This window comes from Chinchilla lanigera, unplaced genomic scaffold (genome assembly GCF_000276665.1).
Source record: "Chinchilla lanigera isolate Chin_1 unplaced genomic scaffold, ChiLan1.0 scaffold00092, whole genome shotgun sequence".
NCBI lineage: Eukaryota > Metazoa > Chordata > Mammalia > Rodentia > Chinchillidae > Chinchilla > Chinchilla lanigera.
This window is the reverse complement of record NW_004955493.1, coordinates 1,105,657-1,125,706: the sequence shown is the minus strand read 5'-3', so window position 1 is coordinate 1,125,706 and position 20,050 is coordinate 1,105,657. Positions and strand designations below refer to the sequence as shown.

The 20,050-nt window shown below is 47.8% G+C and overlaps 2 protein-coding genes across 3 annotated transcripts in view; one reads left to right on the top strand and one right to left on the bottom strand.

The window, feature by feature from the left end:
* Positions 1–2,671: 2,671 nt before the first annotated feature.
* Positions 2,672–20,050, bottom strand: part of Mettl9 (methyltransferase like 9) — a 39,762-nt gene continuing 22,383 nt past the window's right edge. The window contains exon 5 of one of the 2 annotated variants that reach the window (XM_005405087.2): positions 2,672–3,356. In XM_005405087.2, the coding sequence (XP_005405144.1) occupies positions 3,151–3,356 (206 nt within the window). In that variant the 3' untranslated portion in view covers positions 2,672–3,150. The remainder of the gene's footprint in view (positions 3,357–20,050) is intronic. The other variant, XM_005405088.2, reaches the window with a different exon arrangement.
* Positions 5,901–15,797, top strand: Igsf6 (immunoglobulin superfamily, member 6). Its single transcript, XM_005405086.2, has 6 exons — positions 5,901–6,002; positions 9,414–9,773; positions 11,957–12,063; positions 12,745–12,795; positions 13,157–13,237; positions 14,662–15,797. The coding sequence occupies exons 1-6, from the start codon at positions 5,942–5,944 to the stop codon at positions 14,716–14,718; spliced, it is 717 nt and encodes a 238-aa protein (XP_005405143.1). The 5' UTR covers positions 5,901–5,941; the 3' UTR covers positions 14,719–15,797.

Sequence of the window (20,050 nt, the reverse complement as noted above, 5' to 3'; positions counted from 1 at the left end):
AAACAGAAGCTAATTTCCATAAATGTAAAATTATTCCAAAATTTACTTTAAAATAGTTACAATGACACCTGAAGTTAGAATCAGTCCCTCCAGAGCAGACAGACAGTACATGCTAGACGAACATCAAGTAGCAAAACATGACCGCCTGCGTGGCACAGTAAGTGACGGTATTTTTTGGTCACGTCTGTGTTTCTCACCTACTATCTAAGTCACCATCCTCTAGCTGCAAAGAGGCAGACTGTTACAAGTTACATTGCACGGTCAGCTCTCTCATTTCTGGGTGTATCTCTTCTTTACACTGCAAATGTCTCAGCGGGGCTGTGATGTGAGCTCCCCCGCCGTTTCCTACCTTCGGCGCGGGCGCCTAAGTCCGGAGTACCCAGGGTGTTTCGATTTGACTGCGAGCCTGACTGCGCTTTGCTGAGTCCGCAGCCAGCCGGATGCGGCGCTGCCCCCCAGCTGCGCTATGGGTACGTGGAGAGGTACTTGGGTCCCTCGGGGTCTGCCCCAACACGACAGGCCCCTGCAGCCACCCGAGGCCCGCACGAGCCCCACCCCGTCCAGCCCTCCAAAGCGCGGGGATCAAACCCCGTAGCATCCTCGGCAAGCACTCATCAGCACGGACTCCTGAAAGCAGCCGGCGCAAACACCTCCCCGCACCGCACAGCTGCCAAGAGCACGCTCGGGCTAGGGGACAAAGCTCTCCCTTGTTCGGAGAACGGCTCATTCACTCGCCTCCCCGCCCAGCTCGGTTCCCGTTGACGGCCGGGCAGCGCAGGTGCGGCTCGCGTTCTCCTTCTCCGCCGACCTTCGAGGTCAGTCGCTCGGCTGGCTCTCCACAGCCGGAGTTCTTGACTTCCCCGGTTCAGCCTTCACTTGATACGGGCACCTACACGGAAGGGCGCACAGAACAGGCGGTTTTGTCGCACTGACAGGAGCAACACCGCCATCTAGTGGGGCGGTGACGCAACAGCAGGACTTCCAAGAACAGTGGGCTTTGCTGATTTCAATTCTAACCACAAAGCAGCACTTTTAGTAAGCGGTCTTCAGAGAACCTCAAGTTTTAAGAAACTATTTTTGTCCTTAAAAATGCATAAATGAGCCGGGCGTGGTGGTGCACACCTGTAACCCCAGCACTCGAGAGGCTGAGGCAGGAGGATCGTTGGAAGTTTAAGGCCAGCCTGGGCTACAAAGTGAGCTCAAGGCCAGCCTTGAGCTTTCCTGATTCCCATAAACATAAACAGTGACTAAAAAATAACCTCATTTACTGTAGCTATACAGGCATTCATGTTTTGCTACTTTATGTTAGTCTAGCATGTATTGTCTGCCTCAAAAAAGTAAAATAAAATGCATAAATGTATGTGCTTTCTCTGCGTTTGGGGTGGTTAAAGAGTAAGGTATGTTGTTTTTAATAAATTAACAGTATAACTAATTTAAAATTTTGTGAGGCACTTTGGGGCAACCTGCCTCTGAACATCTAACCCTTGTTTGAAAATGTTAAAAAAAAAACCTGATTATGAAAGTTTATAAAGCAGCAAAAAAGAACAATATTAAGTTTACTTCTTTTTACAATCTATATTGTCAAGTATTTGCACTTCACTTATTTGAATTCCTGGGGGGGAAACCATCAGAACACACCAGTAACGACTCTGCATAAATCCCATGACCCAGCCTCTGTCATGACTCCACAGTATCCACAGTGACAGAAGACACTGGCGTGAGGAGGTGGGAAAGTCTTCCCTAGTGAATAAAGCAACTCTTCTCAAGGCTCTGGACCTCCTCTCTACCCAGGGGCGGTGTGTGTGCGCGCGCGGATCTGATGACTTCTGGGAGTACATAAATGAGAACACTTACTGAAACGCCTGGCTGAAAACAGAGGCAAAGCTACGAGAATAACACACTGTTAATATCCCCAATCTCAAACTGGCAACTCCGTTACTACGGAGACCGTAGATTCTTTAGAATATCCTCCATTATCGACCCTGCTAAGGAGTTCCCCTACTGCTCCACCTCCGGGTTTACGGTTGGAGGCGGCACACATAATGCATGTGTGACATGGTCTTCAGCAAACAATATTCTTGGCAAATAATAAACACAACTGAGGATTTGGGGAAGAACCAAATTCCAGGGACGAGGTAGGCAGCTGTGGAGGAAGATGCCAAGTTAACACACTTCCACCAAGCTGAACCGCTGGCAGGACACGCACGCCTGCCCCCAGGGCCACCCAGTGGGACTGCCCCAGGACGCCCGTGGGGCGGTCACGCACGTACCACCACTGGTTCGGAGCCCCCAGACAGCGACACACGCACATTGCCCCTGTCGGGAACACGTTAAAACATTTCTCGTCTGCATTCTGTTAACAGATACAAGAGGATGTTTCAGTTCAAGTAACCTGAATTACCCAGAAAAACGGGCATGCGGGCCGTAAGCCGGCACTTCTCCAAGCAACCCTGACGGGGAGGGAGGGCGCTCCCCGAAGTGCGGTGTCCGAATGGGGGGCCGTTCTGGAGGAGACCCGGCTGGCGTTCACTGCAATTGCAGTCCGAGGCCCTCCTTCCCCCGCTGCCAAGCCGGCTGCACCTTCCACGTGCCGCTCCTCCCCGCACTCCTGAACCCAAAGCTGACAGTGCTGAGGCGCCTTACAGCAAGCAACTCAAACGTGATGCTGAAGTCATCTCCAAAAGGGTTTATTAGCATGATTAAAAACGTTTTCTTGGATAGTAACAGAAAGGTTCTAAACGTGAAAGTACCAGCGGCTCTACCTTATAACCGACGCTCGGAACCGAGGGGTCACTTTACTGCCAGTCTTCGTTTCATTCAAAGCGACCCCCGAGTGGCTTCCATGGAGCCATGACTATTGCTCTGGGAGTGGGTTCCTGCTGCAGTGAAGTATAAAAATATCTTCCGCCGTAACTGAGGTGTGTCCTGCACTGGAGTGCGGCTCGGGGCAAAGAGTTGATGAAAACCCACGGGCTGCGTTTTCGTTTTTTAAAAACATTCCTTTTACACACTACAAAGAAATCATTAGTATTTTGGCTTTTTAAATTCCTAAGGGTACTGAGCACGGCAGTCCCGAGGGTCCCCCGCGCGCCGGGAGCCAGCCCCTGGGGCGGTGCTGAGGGCGGGCTCTGGCGACGGGCCTCCCCGCGCTTACACCGGCTTGAGCACGAAGACGGCATCGTCCAGCACGTAGTAGTCGTTGTACATGTCCCCTTCGCACAGGTACGGCAGTCTGGTGAAGGCCTCGATGGCGAAGCCCGCCTTGCGGAACACGTCCGGCAGGCTGTTCACCTGCTCTTCCCAGTTCTGCCCCTTGATTTCCAAAATTTCTGATGGTTTTTCCCACTTGCCACCTACTAAAACAAATTAAAAACAGTAGGTTAAATTCTTGAACAAATGACTAGCTCTAAAGCGTCGTCTCCTCCAGGCTGCCGTCACCCTGCAGGGCTGAAGAACACGCCGGAAGGCGCGGGGTCACTGCGGGGAGGCAGACAAGCGGCGCCAGGGCCGGCTGCAGGCACAGCCTGCGGCACCTTCTCCACAGGCCTGGCCCGGGGCCTCCTCCAGACTGCCAGGGCCGACGGTAGCTGATGGGTTTAGAAAACTAGTCAAAGGCAGAGTCCTGAGTCAGAGTAACACATACTATTTCAAAGGGGGTTTTGAAAAACACAAGAGAGCACCCTGATGCAGCGAACTCACAGCTTACTACCTAAGGTTTATCAAGCTGAAGACAGAAGGAGGCTCACAAGAGACTGCTTTTATTAACTGACTCCTGCACTGGGGCCGAACCCAGGCTGTCACACTGAGCTACAGTATCAGCTATTTTTTAGTTTTTATTTTGAGACAGGGTCTCTCAAAGCTGCCCAGGTTGGGCTCAAACTCAACAATCCTCCTACTTCAGCCTCCAGAGTGCTGGGATTATAGGCATGTGCCATTATACCTGCCTGAACTTTAGTTTCTAAAAAATAGATCACTGGTATGCTTTTCAAAGGAGGGTGACCTATTAGCTAACTTTTCAGAACAATGCCATAAAAATTAAGCTCTAAAGCCAGAAACAGGTACAACACTCAAATGAAGGAATCACAGCATTTCTTGGCTGGTTGGAGACAGGCTCTTACTGTGTAGTTCAGGATGGTCTTGAACTCAATCCTCCTGCCTCAGCCTCCTGAGTGCCGAGATGACAGGTGTGCGCCACCACACCCGGCTCACGGCATTTCTTGAAATAATGACGGAAGTCTCTCTCAAACCTGTGAATATCAGACATTGGGGAGGCAAGGTTTTCAAGTCACATACGAGCCAAGCACTGACTACAGACACATACACAAGGACTACCACACACTGAAATTCAGGGGAGCTTCCAGAGCCATTAGTAACGGAAGAAGTACACATCCTGTACCCTTAACTTGCCCCTAACTTCAGACGCAGAGCAGCTTTCTGTGAAGGAGAGAATAAACGACCAGCAGTGCTGAGTGTGCGAAGCTACAGTGAGAAACGTGCTCGCCGCTTTCAGGGACCCCGTCCGGCACCCGCTCTCTGTCTGGGGACTCCTGCCCAGGGGCAGTCTGGGTAGAGCCTGGGCCGCGCCCCCCGTCCCCCGCCTCGCAGCGCAGCGCAGCGCAGCGCGGCACACAGCCGCGAGGCCTGGACGGAAGCACTGCTGACCTCAGAGGCACGGCCTGTGCTCGTTCCCTGGGCCAGAGCAGCGGCCGTGAGAGCAAGTGGCGGGCGCGGCACCTCGTGCTTGGTGGCAGCAGGCCCTGCCGGTTTCCCGCGTGACGCGTTCTTCCTGCCTGGGCCTCCACACGCGGTTCTCCAGGCTGCAGGAACGCAGGAAGCCGCCCCTGAGACCTGCCCAGAAACCTCTCTCTGCCTGAATCCGCCTGAGCCAGGTCCTGCTGCTTACAAGGAACATGACCGCGGGGGCCCTGGGGGGCGGGGGTCCACAGCCACACAGCACCTTACACAGGCACGCCTTCGAGCCAGTGTGCTGCTCCACGCCTGTCAGCCCATCTCAGGAGGCGGAGGCAAGAGGATCACAAGTTCCAGTTTAGTCTGGACAACTTAGGGAGATCGTGTCTCAATAAACAAACAAATATAATTACATACTGCAAACATGTGCTAAGAAAAGTAAAAATTTTATTTTAAAAGCATGGGAGCCATGAATTCAAAACTGGGGCACAACTAGTTAACGATGGTCTATGCATTAGCGTGTGCTGTTCACCAAGTCTTCTCACAGTCGCACAGGAAGACGCTCCCTTCCGCTGCCTCCACATGACCACCAGTCACGGGCTCAGAGGGAGGGTCACAGTAGGTGACGGACTGGCCACTCTACTGCTCTGGAAATGTACGCACTCCCTGTCGAACAGCACTTCCTCCAGGGTATATGTGCATGTGTACAACAAAATCTCACTCAAAGCATGTAGCACCTACATCCACGAAAACAATACATATGCCGATTCAGAAATGTGCCCCGTGCACGGTCGTGCACGCCTGTAATCCCAGCACCTGGGAAGCTGAGGCAGGAGGATTGTAGTGAGTTCGAGACCAGCCTGAGCTACAGAGTGAGCTCAAGGCCAGCTTGCACTGCATAGCAAGACCCTGCCTCAAAAAGTTAAAAAAAAAAAAAAATAGAAATGTGCCCCAGGCTGAAATCTCAACTGTTCAGCTGGATATACAGCTCACGGCAGGGCATTTGCCTGGCAAGCTCCAGGTCCTGAGGTCAATTCCCAGCTCTCCCCCCCCCCCCGCCCCCACCACCAAAAAAAACCCAGAAAACAAAACTGTGTTACAAACCATCCTTACACAATTTCAGAAAGTTCCCAATTATGGTTCCTTATAAGAGTTCCTCTCTTTGGTTTTCCTTTCTTAAAAAAGGAAGGACATTTTAAAAAGCCAGCTCTCTTTTCAAACACACCCTCGAAACACGCACAGAGAGCTGGGGATGGCGGGCAGAAGCAAGCTGGCGCCTGGTCTGCAGGTCCACCTGATTCTCTTTTACATAGGTGAGGCTGCTTCTTTTCTTCCGGGGTTTATTTAACTGCTGCTTTTCTGCCTATAGCACTTACACTTTAAACTCCTCCTGAATAACTTTTAAACGTGTAACATTATAGAAACTGTCTAAAGTGGTAAGTTTCTTTCCCCCGCAGGGGAACAGATGAGAAAGAAGAGCAGAGGCGAAGTTTCATGTTAACCTCGAAAACCCCCTTTGCTATTTCAGCGGCTTTAGAGAACAATCCATCAGAAAGAGAGTGGAGAACACTCTTAGCCGTATGAGCGCGTCACTGACAACGTAACTCTCACCCAGGGAAAGGCACGCTGCACAGCGTGTGGCCTACAGTATCGGATGAATAATTCCAAAAATGTTTCTAAAAGTATGACTTTTTGTAAAATGAAAGTACTGTACTTTCATCTGAAAGACTGCCACACCTCCTGACTACACCTGTTTTTTTCTGTCAAACTGTTTCTTGCAGTATACTTGTAATCACCTCAGATTTGTCCACAAAATTTGGATTATAGGTAAGGAAGGGGTTAAAATTTCTTAAAATTAATTTTCTTGTCTGTAAGGCAACAGACCAAACTGGTGGTGGTGATTTTAGACCAAAGGACCGTGACGACTTCTCGCTTCTACTTTCAGCAATATTCTATTGTTCTAACACATGTACTGTAACAGCCCCTCTGGTTAGTGTTATCTGGGGAAGAGCCCTCACCTTTAGAGACGTGTCTGGGCAGATGTGCGGGCGGCAGACGGCACACCTGGGCCTGAGCCCGCTGCCCGCAGAGAGAGCAGAGCTGAGGGACGGCTGAGCCCAGAGCCCAGACAGGGCTACGCCAGGCGTGGGTCCAGTGTGCCAGGCTGCATCTGCACATGCTTGAAATTTCCTATTATAAGCTTTCTGTAAGTATAAAAAATTTGTTCTCTACTAATTTTCTAACTTGTTTTTTTAAAAACTGCAAAATGACTTTAACGCTCTCTACCAAGATAAACTTTCAACATTGTTGGTGGATTCTCTGATTAAAAAACAATCCTATAGAACATAAACACTTTTTTTTAAGTTAAAAAAAAAAAAAAAGATTTATTTGAAGGTAGAGAAGGGAGAAGAAAGAGATGACAGCTATTCTGGAATAGCAGGAAGTATCTGAAAGTAAATTATCTAAAACAAAAAAACCTCAAGAATAAATTTTTTGCCAGGCATGGTGGCACAGGCGTATAATCCCACCGCTCTGGGAGGCTGAGGCAAGACAATCACAAGTTCCACCCTCACCCGGGCATTTTAGCAACTTGCTAAGACCCTGCCTCAAAACAAACAACAAAAATTTTACAGGGCTGGAGAGGCAGCTCAGTACAAAGCCCCTGGTTCAAGCACCAGCACTGAAGAAGAAAAAGTAAACGAGCAGAAAGCGTTCGCAGGAGCCAACCGCGCCGTGACAGTACCCAAACTTCTCGTTTTGCTAACGTTGCTCAATTGCTGGGGGAGGGCGCGCGGCTTCCTCACAAGCCCGTGCTCGGAAGGAAACCACTACCCGGGGCTTTCTCCCCCTCAGACCAAGTACAGGCAGGAAACGGCAAACCTGCAAATGTTTCTTCCTTGTGCCACTAGTTTTTTTGGTTGTTGTTTTGTTTTTTTCCATTTTTTCCCCCCTGGTACCAGGAATCGAACTCACGACCTCACGCTTGCCAGGCAGGCACTGTGCCGCTGAGCTAAATCCCCAGCCGCTGTGCCACTAGTTTTTAAAGGAAGGTGTTGAAAGTCAGTTTCCTTTTTAAAAACTTTCATCTGAAAACCATCTGAGGTCGAGGCAGTACTCTGGTGCATTCTGACAGCCAACCCCACTTCAGATCTCCGCTGTCTGAGCATCCCTGTAAGAGTACAGGGCTCCTTGGACCCCTAAGGCGGGAGGCGGAGGCAGAGCTGGTATGTACCAGGCCTGGGGCTTAACCCCGGGCCCTCAGCGGAAGAGTCAGCTCCGCCGGCCTCTGGCGGCCAAAGCATCCGAAGCCACAAAACCCCCCCTCACCTCAGGCCGTGCCGACTCTGAAACTGCAGCATGGAAAGCACACGGTGTCACAAATGCCACAGCTCTAACCTTAAAGCCTCTTCTGCCCCGGCTGGAGACCCTAGGCAAGACACGCAGTGCGAAGGGACCCGTCCGAAACGCAGCAGCAGGCTGCCTGGAGCACTGTCACTTTCACTTACACAGCAAGGGTGCACTGAGACAAACAAGGCCACACGAAACACAGCCGGGCAGAAGTCAGGCCGGGACGCGCGTGAATTCGCAGGGGCTCCCCCAGCGCCGCTCACACGCGGCCTCCCTCGCTCCCAGAAGGGCTGGGCAGGCCCTTCCCTCCGCGGGCATCTGGGGGGCTGTGCAGCCTCGCAGGCCCGGACTGCAGAGCAGGAAGGTGGGGCCGCGTGGGGAGGGGCGCCCTGCAGGGGAGCGTGTCTGCGTCCAGCTCCGCGCACACCCCGTGGGCAAGCGTCTCAGTGGCCTCTGAAAGGGGCTGTGACGGTGTAGCGGCAGAGGGAGAGCAGAAATAACTACCTCTTATTCAATTCTCACTACGGCTCAGGCAAGTGCGTGCTCACGGGTGGGCGCTGCACTCGCACCGCATACGAACCACACAAGGTCGGTAAGACCAGCCCCACTGCGACGAGCACAGCGACACAGAGATGCAGCTAGAACCGGCAGAGCTGCGACTCACTCGCAAGTGTGTGCTCCTCTCTTTATGAGAACACTGCTGGGCGAGTCAGGTGAGACTTACGAAGGACTACAGAGCAATGTGCACAGGCCGGCAGAAACCAAATCCGCTCGCTGCGGTGCACCCCGTTCGCCTGGCCTTTGCTCAGCAGCTGAACAAAAGCAAAGCGTGCCGGGGCTGCGCGGCCACAGGTGTGCACCCTGCCTTCCACCACGTCTCCTCGGGCCACTGGGCTCACAAAGGCACCACTGCAAGTGCCATGAATTAGCAATCCTAACCCCTCCTCAGAAAATACACACACCGCTCCTGCTCAGGCACCATCGGCAGCGATCTCGTTCGTACGAAGAGCCTGACACACTTTCCCCTGCCGAACACAATGCTCCCGCGGGCGAGGGGTCCAGACTGGGAAACAGACTCCCCAGGAGTCTGCTGTGCCCACAATCAAAGGGCAGCTGTAAGTAGGAAGAGCACAGCAGGTCCCCCAACATCCCCTCAAGCTCTGGTCTACCTCAGCTCAGCACACGCTCCTGCCAGAACCTCTCCCAAGTTACCAGTCGGCACAGCAGGGGCAAGTCAGAGACCGCCGGAGTTAGGACAGGGGAGGAGCGCCAGTGCCTCTTCTACAGCACTATTATACTGAGAGCAGGTTGAAGGAGGAGGAGGCAGAGACAACGTGAGGAAGGAGATGCTGAACACTGGTCTGCTTCCTCCGCAGGTGCTGCGGGTGCCTGCAGCGTCGCCGTCACGCAGCCAGGCTACCTGGAGGTGGATTACACCCAGCAGACCGTCACCATAGAATGCACCTTCTCCGCGAGCGGATGCCCTTCAGAGCCACCCCTGAGCCTGTGGTTTCGATGCGGCGCTCGCCAGGCTGAGCAGCTCTGCCTGGGCTCATGCGAAAGTGAAGCAGACAAATTCACCGTGAGGACAGCCTTGGGCCAGAACCTGGCTTCTCTCACTGTCAACAGGGTGACTTCAAACGACAGTGCAATTTACATCTGTGGAATAGCGTTTCCTAACACAGGGGCACCGAGAGCGAAGCAAACCGGAAGCGGGACCACACTGGTGGTCAGAGGTCAGTCTGTGGAGTCCTTATGGAGGGCGGCATCGCACGGTGCAGACTTTTAACATCTCCCATCACATTCAGAAAGCAGGAAACAAACGCTAATTTAATATCCTAGCCAATGCGAGGTGTGATCTGAACACAAGCGCCACGAGGTTGGACTCAAGGACTGCTCCAACCCACGGCCCGGTGTCCAGACCGACCCTTGCAGTGCTGTTCTTCCTCTGGGTGTCCCATAGCAGCCAGGTAACACGGATTAACTGTCAGTCTTCTCAGGAACTGACTGGGAAGTGTACCATCTAGAACAGCACAGCAGAAAAGCAGAAATGACCAACACACCAGACACAGAAAAACTACATATTATGAAAAATAAACAAAATTTGGAGAGAAGCCACTGGTAGACCCCGACCCTTCTCACTCTGCCTGGACCCCAGAGAACAGAAAATGACAGTCCTGGTTTCCTGGGATTTGCTAAAATCTCACAGCCCCTCACTCAAGTGAGGACATCAAACCTACCTAAATCCTATCAGTAATTTCACCAAGTCATTCCCTTGAGAAGTCTGACATAAAGAATGTAAGTAGTCCCAGCTATTTGGGAAGCTGAGGCAGAAGGTTCACTTGAGGCCAGGAATTCAAGGCAGCCCTATTGACACAGCAAAACTACACATCTTAAAATAAAAAAAAAATTTTTATAGAGGAGGAGGAGGGAGAGGAGGAAGAGAAGGAGAAGGAGAAGCAGGAAGTGGAGAGGGAGGAAAGTGGAAGGGGAGGAGAAGGACAAGCCACATGTGGTGGTACACCAGAATTTCACTGTGAGCTTGAGGCCAGCCTGGAACACACAGCAAAAAACAAACAAGAAACTTCAGAGGATGATTTATATGATTCTGAAGGAAGAAAAGGGTAGTAGCTCCTTGTCTTTTTGTGTGTGTTTGTTTTGTTTTGTTTTTTTAAACCTCTGAAAAAGAAATCTGGTACAATAAGCCTGAAATCATTTGAACATGATATCAAAATCAGCCTTTCAGTTTTAAAATAAGACTTCTGAGAATCTGAGACTGTTTCATATTCTGATCCCTTACAGCTGTAGTTCTAACCGGCTTTTGATAATCAAATGTCATTTAAGCTTAGTGTATTCTCACGTGTAAGGTAAAGCAGAAATGAGTTAATACATACACCTCCCACACGGCGGGTAATAAATGTGTATTAGCTCCTAATATTACAACGAACAGCAGCTTTAGAAGCTCTTGTTTCACTGCATCACACTTCTCTTTTTAACAGTGTTAGTTAAAGGGGAATAACTTCTGGGGAGATGAAGGTTACAAAGATTCTTCTTTATCAACAGAAGTGAGAGATTTCCTACAATGAACATGGCAACTGCCTTTTTAAAAAAAATTGCATAGTTTTAATTTGCTAGTTTCACGAATAAAAATATAGGTTGTATAAACTGAGCTCATGGGATAAGCACCTATAAAATATTTGGTTGGAATATGTAAGTTAACAGGTAATTTTAAATCTACTTGTATTTTGTACTTTAAATCTAATTGTAATCAGGTAGTTGAAGCTGGACGATACAACATTCTACTTAACATACAACATTCTTAGATAAAGCACAACACTTCCTGTCAGGAGAAAGAAATTCAGAACGTGAAAATACATTCAATAGTTCTATCTGCAGAACTTTATTAGGAAGAGCACATGTCACAGTAACATGCCTTTTAAGCAAGCAATAAGCACTATCCCTCAGCAGATGGCCTCATCAGGTTTTTTATACACGGCACTCTGCAGCTGTAACAGTTCCAAAGTTACAAATGACAGCATTAACCAATATATGTGAAAATGTCGTAACCATATAAGACCACCATTTCTAACAGAAATAAATTTGTAAGTGTCCTTGAACACAATGGCTTGAAATATTTAACTTGAAGTCATGCTTTATATAAAAAGTGACTCTTAATGTTCTGACAGATGGTTAGCTGAATTTTTAATTTTTAATGAGTAATATTTTGGTCATAACACATTTTAAAGAACAGATGAACTGGTTTTATCTATCATATACCTGAACGTTTTCTGACCCTCAGTAAGCATTTACATGAAGAGGCAGTTGCATTCACACTGTCCTCTACCGTGCTGCTTTAACGGTACTATGCACTTACAAGAACACGCTCCAAGAGTGACTGCTTCTTCTCTTTCCAATGCAGAAAGTAAGCTGCTCAGCAAGGAGCTGCAGGGTGTCTTCACAGCACTCTTAGTGCTGCTCTCAATCTACATTATCAGCATATGTGTGGTCTTCGGAGTTCTCGCCAAAGTGAGTGAAACCCTTTTGCGCTGAACGTGTAGCCTTGACTGTTACCAAGGGGAAAGTAATTTCTACCTCTCCACACACTGTGAGCCTCAGAAACAGCCTGCCTAAGCAACGTCTTCCCCTGCCTCTGCCTCTGCCCCTGCCTCTGCAGGGCTCACCGCCTGTGGGGGAGGGGCGGGGCACGAGTCCCTACCACTGCGATTATTAACCCGAGTGCACGGCTTGCAGTGCCTTCTTGCTAAACCCAGGCACGTGGGATTAAGACGCCCTCTTCTGTGCCAGCCTTCCGCAGTGAGCAGTGGGAGGGTGGCGGCGAGCCGGTGTTACTGTTCTCCGTGACAGCCCTAAGAATAATCCGTATAACCAAAACTAGGTCGATAAAGAGATTAGAAGCCGCCTTAAAATATTCAGAAAGTCCTACAGTTACTGAAAAAAGGGTATCTTTTGACTATGCAAGTGCTGTAAGAGGGGGTAGGTACGGTAGAATTATAAATCCTACAACAAACACTAGTTTGCATTGTTAAATTAGCTACTAGTGAAATAAAAGCACCTTGGAAACGGTATGAAAATTACTAACATTGTGTCTCACCCAAGTTTCAGGTTAGTTTACCCTTACTAGCGAGTGAGGTATCACAGTTGCTGTACGTGCACAGAATGGTTATACTTCCCTTTTCTTCCTGGCAGTCAAAATCTAACACTCGAAAGAACAACGAAACAAAAGAAGATTCACAAAAGGTACAGACCAACATTTGCAAAATATTTTTTAAATTGTGGCTGGTTGTAACTATTTGAAACTAGTATTTTAAGAAACAAGAATATCGTGGTAACCATGAACCACAGACGCTGTACTAATGTCTCCTCCTCCTCGGAGCCTCGCTGATCATCTCCAGCACCACTGGTTTCAACGTGGCCGCTCACCGCCACGCATCCCACTTGACGTGCTCCAAATACAGAAGCGCAACTGCAGGTGTAGATGTGCCGGGGTGGTAGTTGCTTAGACTGGCAGCAGTAAAAAGAGAAAAAGTTCTGATGATGTGCAGCAGCCATCACTTACGCTCCTACAACGTACTGATCTTTTTCTCATTTGTATTTATAGAAGAAAAGCGCTCGGCGTATTTTTCAAGAAATCGCTCAAGAACTATACCTTAAGAGATATGTAGAAACAAGCCAACAAGCCGTAAGTGTTAAACAGCAGGAAGGTGTAACAGATATAAAGCACGCTTCCCTGGAAAAACTAAGCAGCCCGTGAGCTGTCAGTGAACGTCTTCCCTTAGAAAAGTCTGAAAGAAGGCTCTCACATCAAATGCGTGTTTATATAAACCCATTTTGATAAATATGTAACAAGGGACATTTGATACAATACTAAATAGCCCCAGGCTACATCTTAGTAACACGGAAGCTTTCAGAAACATGGACACACAATGATCTGAATACAGACAAGAACACTTTTATGAAATAAAAGCTACTTTTCACAGTATCTTATATGCAGAAAAGATATAAAGTTGCTGCTGCACACACCTGTGAATCAAAAAACTATTCTTGTTATCAACAAGGCAAACAGTAAATTTGCAAGGCCTGGGGATGTAGCTCAGCGACAGATTCACCTAACAGTGTGAGAGCCCTTGGGTTCTATTCCCCAGCACTACCATAAAAATATAAATAAATTCATACTATAAAAGATGCAAATAATGCTATAAAAATGAATTATTTCTTCAGTATTTAGGTTGAAGTGATAGGAAGACTATTATATTACATATAATACATTCTGAAAGTGTCCCTTTAAAGAATGCTGTCTTTTTGTTTTGTTTTGTTTTTTGTCTTTTTGAGACAGGGTCTCACTATGCAGTTCAGGCTGGCCTTGAGCTCACTTTGTAGCCCAGGCTGGTCTTGAACTCACTAGGATCTTCCTGCCTCAGCCTCCCGAGTGCGGGGATTGCAGGCGTGCGCCACCACGCCCAGCCTAAAGGATACTATTTAAAACTAGTAGAGCAAATGCACTGTTCCCATGATGCATGATCAGATCTCTCAGATTTATATTAAATGCACATAATATAATGGATTTATATACTAGTAAAAGTATTTTCCTCCTAAAAATATCTTCTTCCTACACACTATCCAAGAGGCAAATCCAACAGGATAATAATTATGAGGTATAGTTTAATCTAACTTTTAAAAAAGAATTTTAGGCCAAAAGAGAGTATCACATAAGCAGTCATTTCATCCTTCAGTATACATACAAACCATGAAGACAATGATCTAATTACATGAGGAGCCACTCTAAATAATTATAAATGCCTGTCCACACTGTTTTCTTACTGAAGCTGGGGCATCTTTTCTACAAAGAGGCAAAAGTAAAAGGCCTGAAGGAAGGCCTGGAAATAACTAAAATTACCTATCAGGGTTTTGACAATGGCATTTAGACAAGAAAATTACTTTTTCTGTTCCCACATCCTACTCTAGATAAAGGGAAAAGGGTGCCCTGACCTCTAAGATTCCTGGAAGAACACCAGAGTGCAAGACAGCACCGCAGGCTGCATGCTGCCGAGGGGTGACCTCACTGGCTACATGACCCTAAATACGGCTCGTTATTTACTATTGCAGGAGAAAGACAACACTTATGAGAACAGAGGAGCACTTTCCAACTACGGAAGACCATAGATACACTTCAGTGTTCAAGTAAGTCACTGAAAATCCAGCTGCTGAAGCTACGCTGGGGGACGTGAGTGGACCATACATCAAGCAACTCTGTACAAAACAATCGAGGGTAAATGGAAAAGAAACGGGCTGCAAACAAGGATGCCAGGGTAATAAGGAGCTACAACTAACAGAAATTTTAAAAATGCAAAAATCCAACACAATGCAACTGGAAATATTTTCCTAATTTGCCAAGAAAGTTCTAAATAGCCTAACATTTTCAAAAGTATCTCAGCCTAACAATTTCAAAAACCTTTCTGCTATGCGTCCTGTCTGCTTTGCTGAACACACGAAGCTTCGGGTGGGTCTCATCTGAAGACTGGAGTCAAGTGGCCCACCTTAGGGGGAAACAACGAGACCACGGGCGTCGGTGAGGACAGGCAAAGGGAGCGTGAGCAGTGCCCACGTCTGCGCCGGACAAGTTTATCTGAAAAGTACCACGCGGCAAAAATGATCTCTTCTGGTATTACAGTAATGCAGCAGTACGGTGGACTTCCCTGCCGGATACGCGAAGCAGCTGACACCACGCTGCCATCAAACTCGAGAGCACAAGAGACGGGCACGGGACGGAGCAGAGCAAGGGGAAGGGAGAAGGACGCAGACGTGCTCTGTACATGCACCAGGTCCCCACGATGAACGTGCCTGTTCTGTACCATAAACACGGACTGACGAGAGGGACTAAAAAGCAAGGAAGGAAGAAAAGAACATAAATACTGCACCAAAATACAGCAAATCCAAAGCACAAGGTCAGCGGGAGAAAATCTCAGAACAAACGCACTATGGCTGACTCCAGATGTCAGCGCCGTGTCCAGGACAGCAGCAGGGGCGCCGAGGCTCTGACCGGGCGCGGGACCTTGGCGGTGCTGCTGCTCCGCCAGTGCGGGAGGGAGTACCGGGCAGCGGACTGCGGCAGAGGAGGGGCTCACTGGCATCACCATCATTTCACTCAGAAAATGTAACTTGGACTGCTCTGCGAAAGCTACATAGTTGTAAACAATCGAAATACCCGCATACATTTATTATTAAACGTGAATTATAATGCATATGTCTATTTCATTAAGGTGTTTCCTTTAAGCTGGCATTAAATGAGACATACTCTTTTTAAAACCCAAACATACTTTTAAATGTTTTCAGATCCCTCTGGAAGCATTTCACATTAACAACTCAAATCATACGTATCAAACCTTTCTGACAAACCATGCCCAGAAAAACAGAAAGGTAAGGGGAAGGAGCACACAGCCTCACGTCACTGCTATGTATACGTATGTGTTGTATGTAATGTACACACGTATGTTATACGTGTTTTGTGTGTATTGTATATACAAACATATACATAAAACGGCATGAACAGCAGTATAAATAAAAATGCTAATATATTCTCCTTGTATTTCAAAGTGATTTTTCTGTGTACTCTAGGGGTATACCTTCTCACTTTAAAAGCACTGCCTCAAGTGAAAATAAGAACTTCCGAACCAGATGGCAAACAAGGGGTAAGCGCTCACTCCATCTAGGTGAACGGAAGTATCGAATTAGATCATTTATTGTTCATTTCTGGCACTCATTACATTTTGATCCTTAATTCCAGGACAAAAAAGACACTGTCCTTGTGTAACTCATCAGGAGACAAAATCCCCAGGATAAACTAACCAGGAGGCAAAGTCCCCAGGAGTTTATATTGAATTCTGAACGTGCCTTTCCCAGTGTAAGCAAAGCCTGTTTTCAAAGACTGATTTTGAAACACATGTAGAATACACTTTCCCAAAGAAGGGAGCTGTTTCCCTGCATCACGTACAGAAGAACCTGGTGTGTACACACTTTTCATTCTGACTCATCCATGTAGCCAACAATATTTACTGGGTGCTACACTATTACGCAAGGCCTCCTTCGCACATTACCCTTGAGTGGGCTACCGCAACCCTCCCATGTTCACACCTTCATTTTCTTCAAATGCTGTTCCCCATAAAATGTACGAAAGACTTCAAATCCAGCTCAGTGAGAACACACTAGGCCCTGGTTTGGATCCCTATCACTGCAAAAGCAAAATAAGCCAAAAACAGTTAAGATGCAGTATAGAGACTTCAAATTCTGCTTACTGTTGTTAAGAGTTCTGGTAGACTGAAAGATGTTGATTAATATTTCAATCTGAAGAGCTGGGCGTGGTGGTGCACCCTGCAATCCCAATACTCAGGAGGCTGAGGCAGGAGGATTGTTGCAAGTTCGAGGCCAGCCTGGGCTACAAAGTGAGCTCAAGGCCAGCCTAAACTATATAGCGAGACCCTGTCTCAAAAAGAAAAAAAAAAAGGGCTACACATCTGCACAAGCAGAGGCTGAAGTGATTTCACAAGAGACTTCTATCAAATTTTCAAAGAATAAAGAATGCAATTTAATATTCCCAATTATTTTTCAGGTCAACAGAACACTAATACCAACGCAAAGGTAACACCTTCCAAAAAAACAAGATCAGGTATAGACTATCTTTTGGGGAGGGGGATGAGCTATCTCTGCAGCCCTAGACTATCATTTATCAATAATATTAATGCTTCTGTTCTTGCTTAGAACTTTTATAAATAGATTCTAACAGTACATTAAGAGAAGATAATCAGATCCAAATCCAGAAATACGAAGACTATCAGAAGAAAACTATTAATAAATCAAAGAAGGAAAAACAGTATGAGGCCAGGGATATAGCTCAGCGGCACAAGCGCCTGCCTGGCAAGTGCAAGGTCCTAAGTTCGATTCCTGGTAAAAAAAAAATTCCTGCACCAAAAAAAAAATTAATTAATTAATTTTTTTTTAAAACAGAGAAAGTATGACCATTTCCATAGACGCTGAAAACTCAGATAACAAAATTCAATATTGGCTGCTAATTTTTTAAAATTTTATTTCAAAGAGAAAAAAAAAAATTCAAAACAAGATAATAGGAGGGCAACAATGGCCAATATATTGTGTACTATATTGGTTACTCAGAGAACACGAGTGCAAGATATTGGCATTTAAATCTGACTGCTAATTTTAAGCTCTTAATAAAATGCACTGTTAAAAAATGTATCAATCAGCCAAGAACGAAGGTGCATGAACTTGGGAGGCTGAGGCAGGAGGATCACTGAGAGTTCAAGGCCAGCTTGGGTTACACAGTGAGCTCAAGGCCAACCAGAACTACATAGGGAAACCCTTTCTCTCAGAAAAAAAAGCGTGTCAACCAAACAACAGTGACCTCAGAACATCCTTTTTTTGGTACCTGTCCTGGTTACCTTTCTCTCGCTGCTGGGACAAAATACCGGATGCCCAAAATGCAGGAAGGAAAGGTTTACTTAGCTCGCAGTTTGCGCACGTTTCAGTCCATACTTGGCCGGCTCCGAGGCAGAGCGGGGCGAGGCAGAGGGCAGCCATGCGAGGCGGGGGGACACAGTAAAGCAACAGGAACGACATGGGGGAGCGCGGGAAGAGCCAGCCTCTCCCTCACACTCGCAGACCATCGGCCCCAGGGCGGGCGTGGCTCTCGCACCCACAACCAACCAGACTCTAGAAGCGCAGCTCACGACCGCACGAGGCTGTAGGGGAAACCCAGACACAAACCATGACAGCACCGGAAATCAAACTCAGGGCCTTGTGCTTGCCAGGCAGGCGCTGCGCCGCCGGGCGGTGCCCCCGGTCCAAACCATCGTATTTAAAGCAGTAACATTTTCATTAAAGTCAGAAATGAGGTTTTTTTAATTTATAAAGCAAACTACCGGCATCTAAAGAACACCCTTCCCCCATGCTCTGGGGGCAAACTGTCAGATGCTCAGCACCAGCTTGGAAAACAGGTATCTGCTACGCCGCCAAATCCTGTGGTACAAACACCACCCCCGTGGCCGACCGCAACAACAGCCACACTTAACAACTCGTCCGCTGTACTCCTCCTGGTGAAACAAGCACGGGCCACGAGCCAGGCTGAGCCTGAACAACACGCCAGCACACACACTGTATCCGGACAACGATGCAGAAATGTATGTGCTGGCAAGGAGAACTCCTAGGCATATTTAAGTGAAAAACAGCAACTCAGTTACTTATTATAACGGGTCCCAGGCCAGGCGCGGTAGCTCAGGCCTGTGAGGCCAGCCCTCAGGAGGCTGAGGAAAGATTGCTGTGAGGTAGAGGCCAGCCTAGGCTACACAGTGAGTTCAAGGCAGGCCAGCCTGCACTACACAGCAAGTCCCTGTCTCAAACACACACACAGAGTATACTATATATATCTCATATGTATCTCATATATGTGGCGTACAAGGCATCTGCCTGCATAAGTAATTTTACATATATACTATTTGTACAGACGAAACACTGAAGATCCTTTACGATAACCTGAAAAGATACGCAGCTGGGGCAGGTGAGAAACTGTACCCTCCGGCAAGCTGCTTCAGGTATTTTTACCACAAATTATTCTGTATAAAAATTATCTTATTAAAACATTTTGAATTTTCATTTTTACAATATAATTCTTTTGATTACATAATTTTCTGTCCTAGTACTTAAAACAATACTCACTAGATTTCACAAGCCCAAACCAATAGCGGATCCGTAAACCAAATACACTGAATCAGAAAAACGTCTGCGTTTCTTCCCTAAGTTACTACAAAACAACAAAACTGCCACGGCTCAACCTCGAAGCACGTACCTAAAACATTACACAAGCAATCGTTTCACCAACACCTGCTCTTTGTTTAAAAGATCTCTGAGTTGGGGCTGGGGATTTAGCTCAGCGGCACAGCACCTGCCTAGCAAGCACAAGGTTCTGAGTTCGATTCCCAGTACCAGAAAAAAAACAAAAAAACAACAAAAAAATCTTTGCGCCAAGCAGGCAGAGCACACTCAGACACCCGTCCGGAAGCCAGCACTGCACTCGCACACTCACAGCGGCCTGCCCTCCTGGCCCAGCCCGGCCTCGTGGTCTCACGTGGAAATCACCAGGCCCTAATCAGCGCCTTAGAGAAAGGGAGCAAGAACAGCGTGCCGGAGCAGGCTGCTAAGTTCTTGGGTCAGAGAGGTCACCCACAGCAGCAAGGCTTCTCCTCTCCAGTTTGCAACAGGTCCCATGCCGGAGCCCGAGCCCCACGGGCAGTGCTGCACAGCAGGGAAGGAGCTCTGTTCGATTTCAGTACAGACTGCCGCCCGTCTGGTGTGACTTCCTCTAAGCTTTCAGTGTCTGAGACACAAAGAAATACGGCTTGTGGGGCGGCGGATGGCTCCTCCCGCTCTCCCACCTCCTGCTCTTCCAGGAAGGAGCGTGAAGTCCAGCACGCGGCCGCCCCACACGACG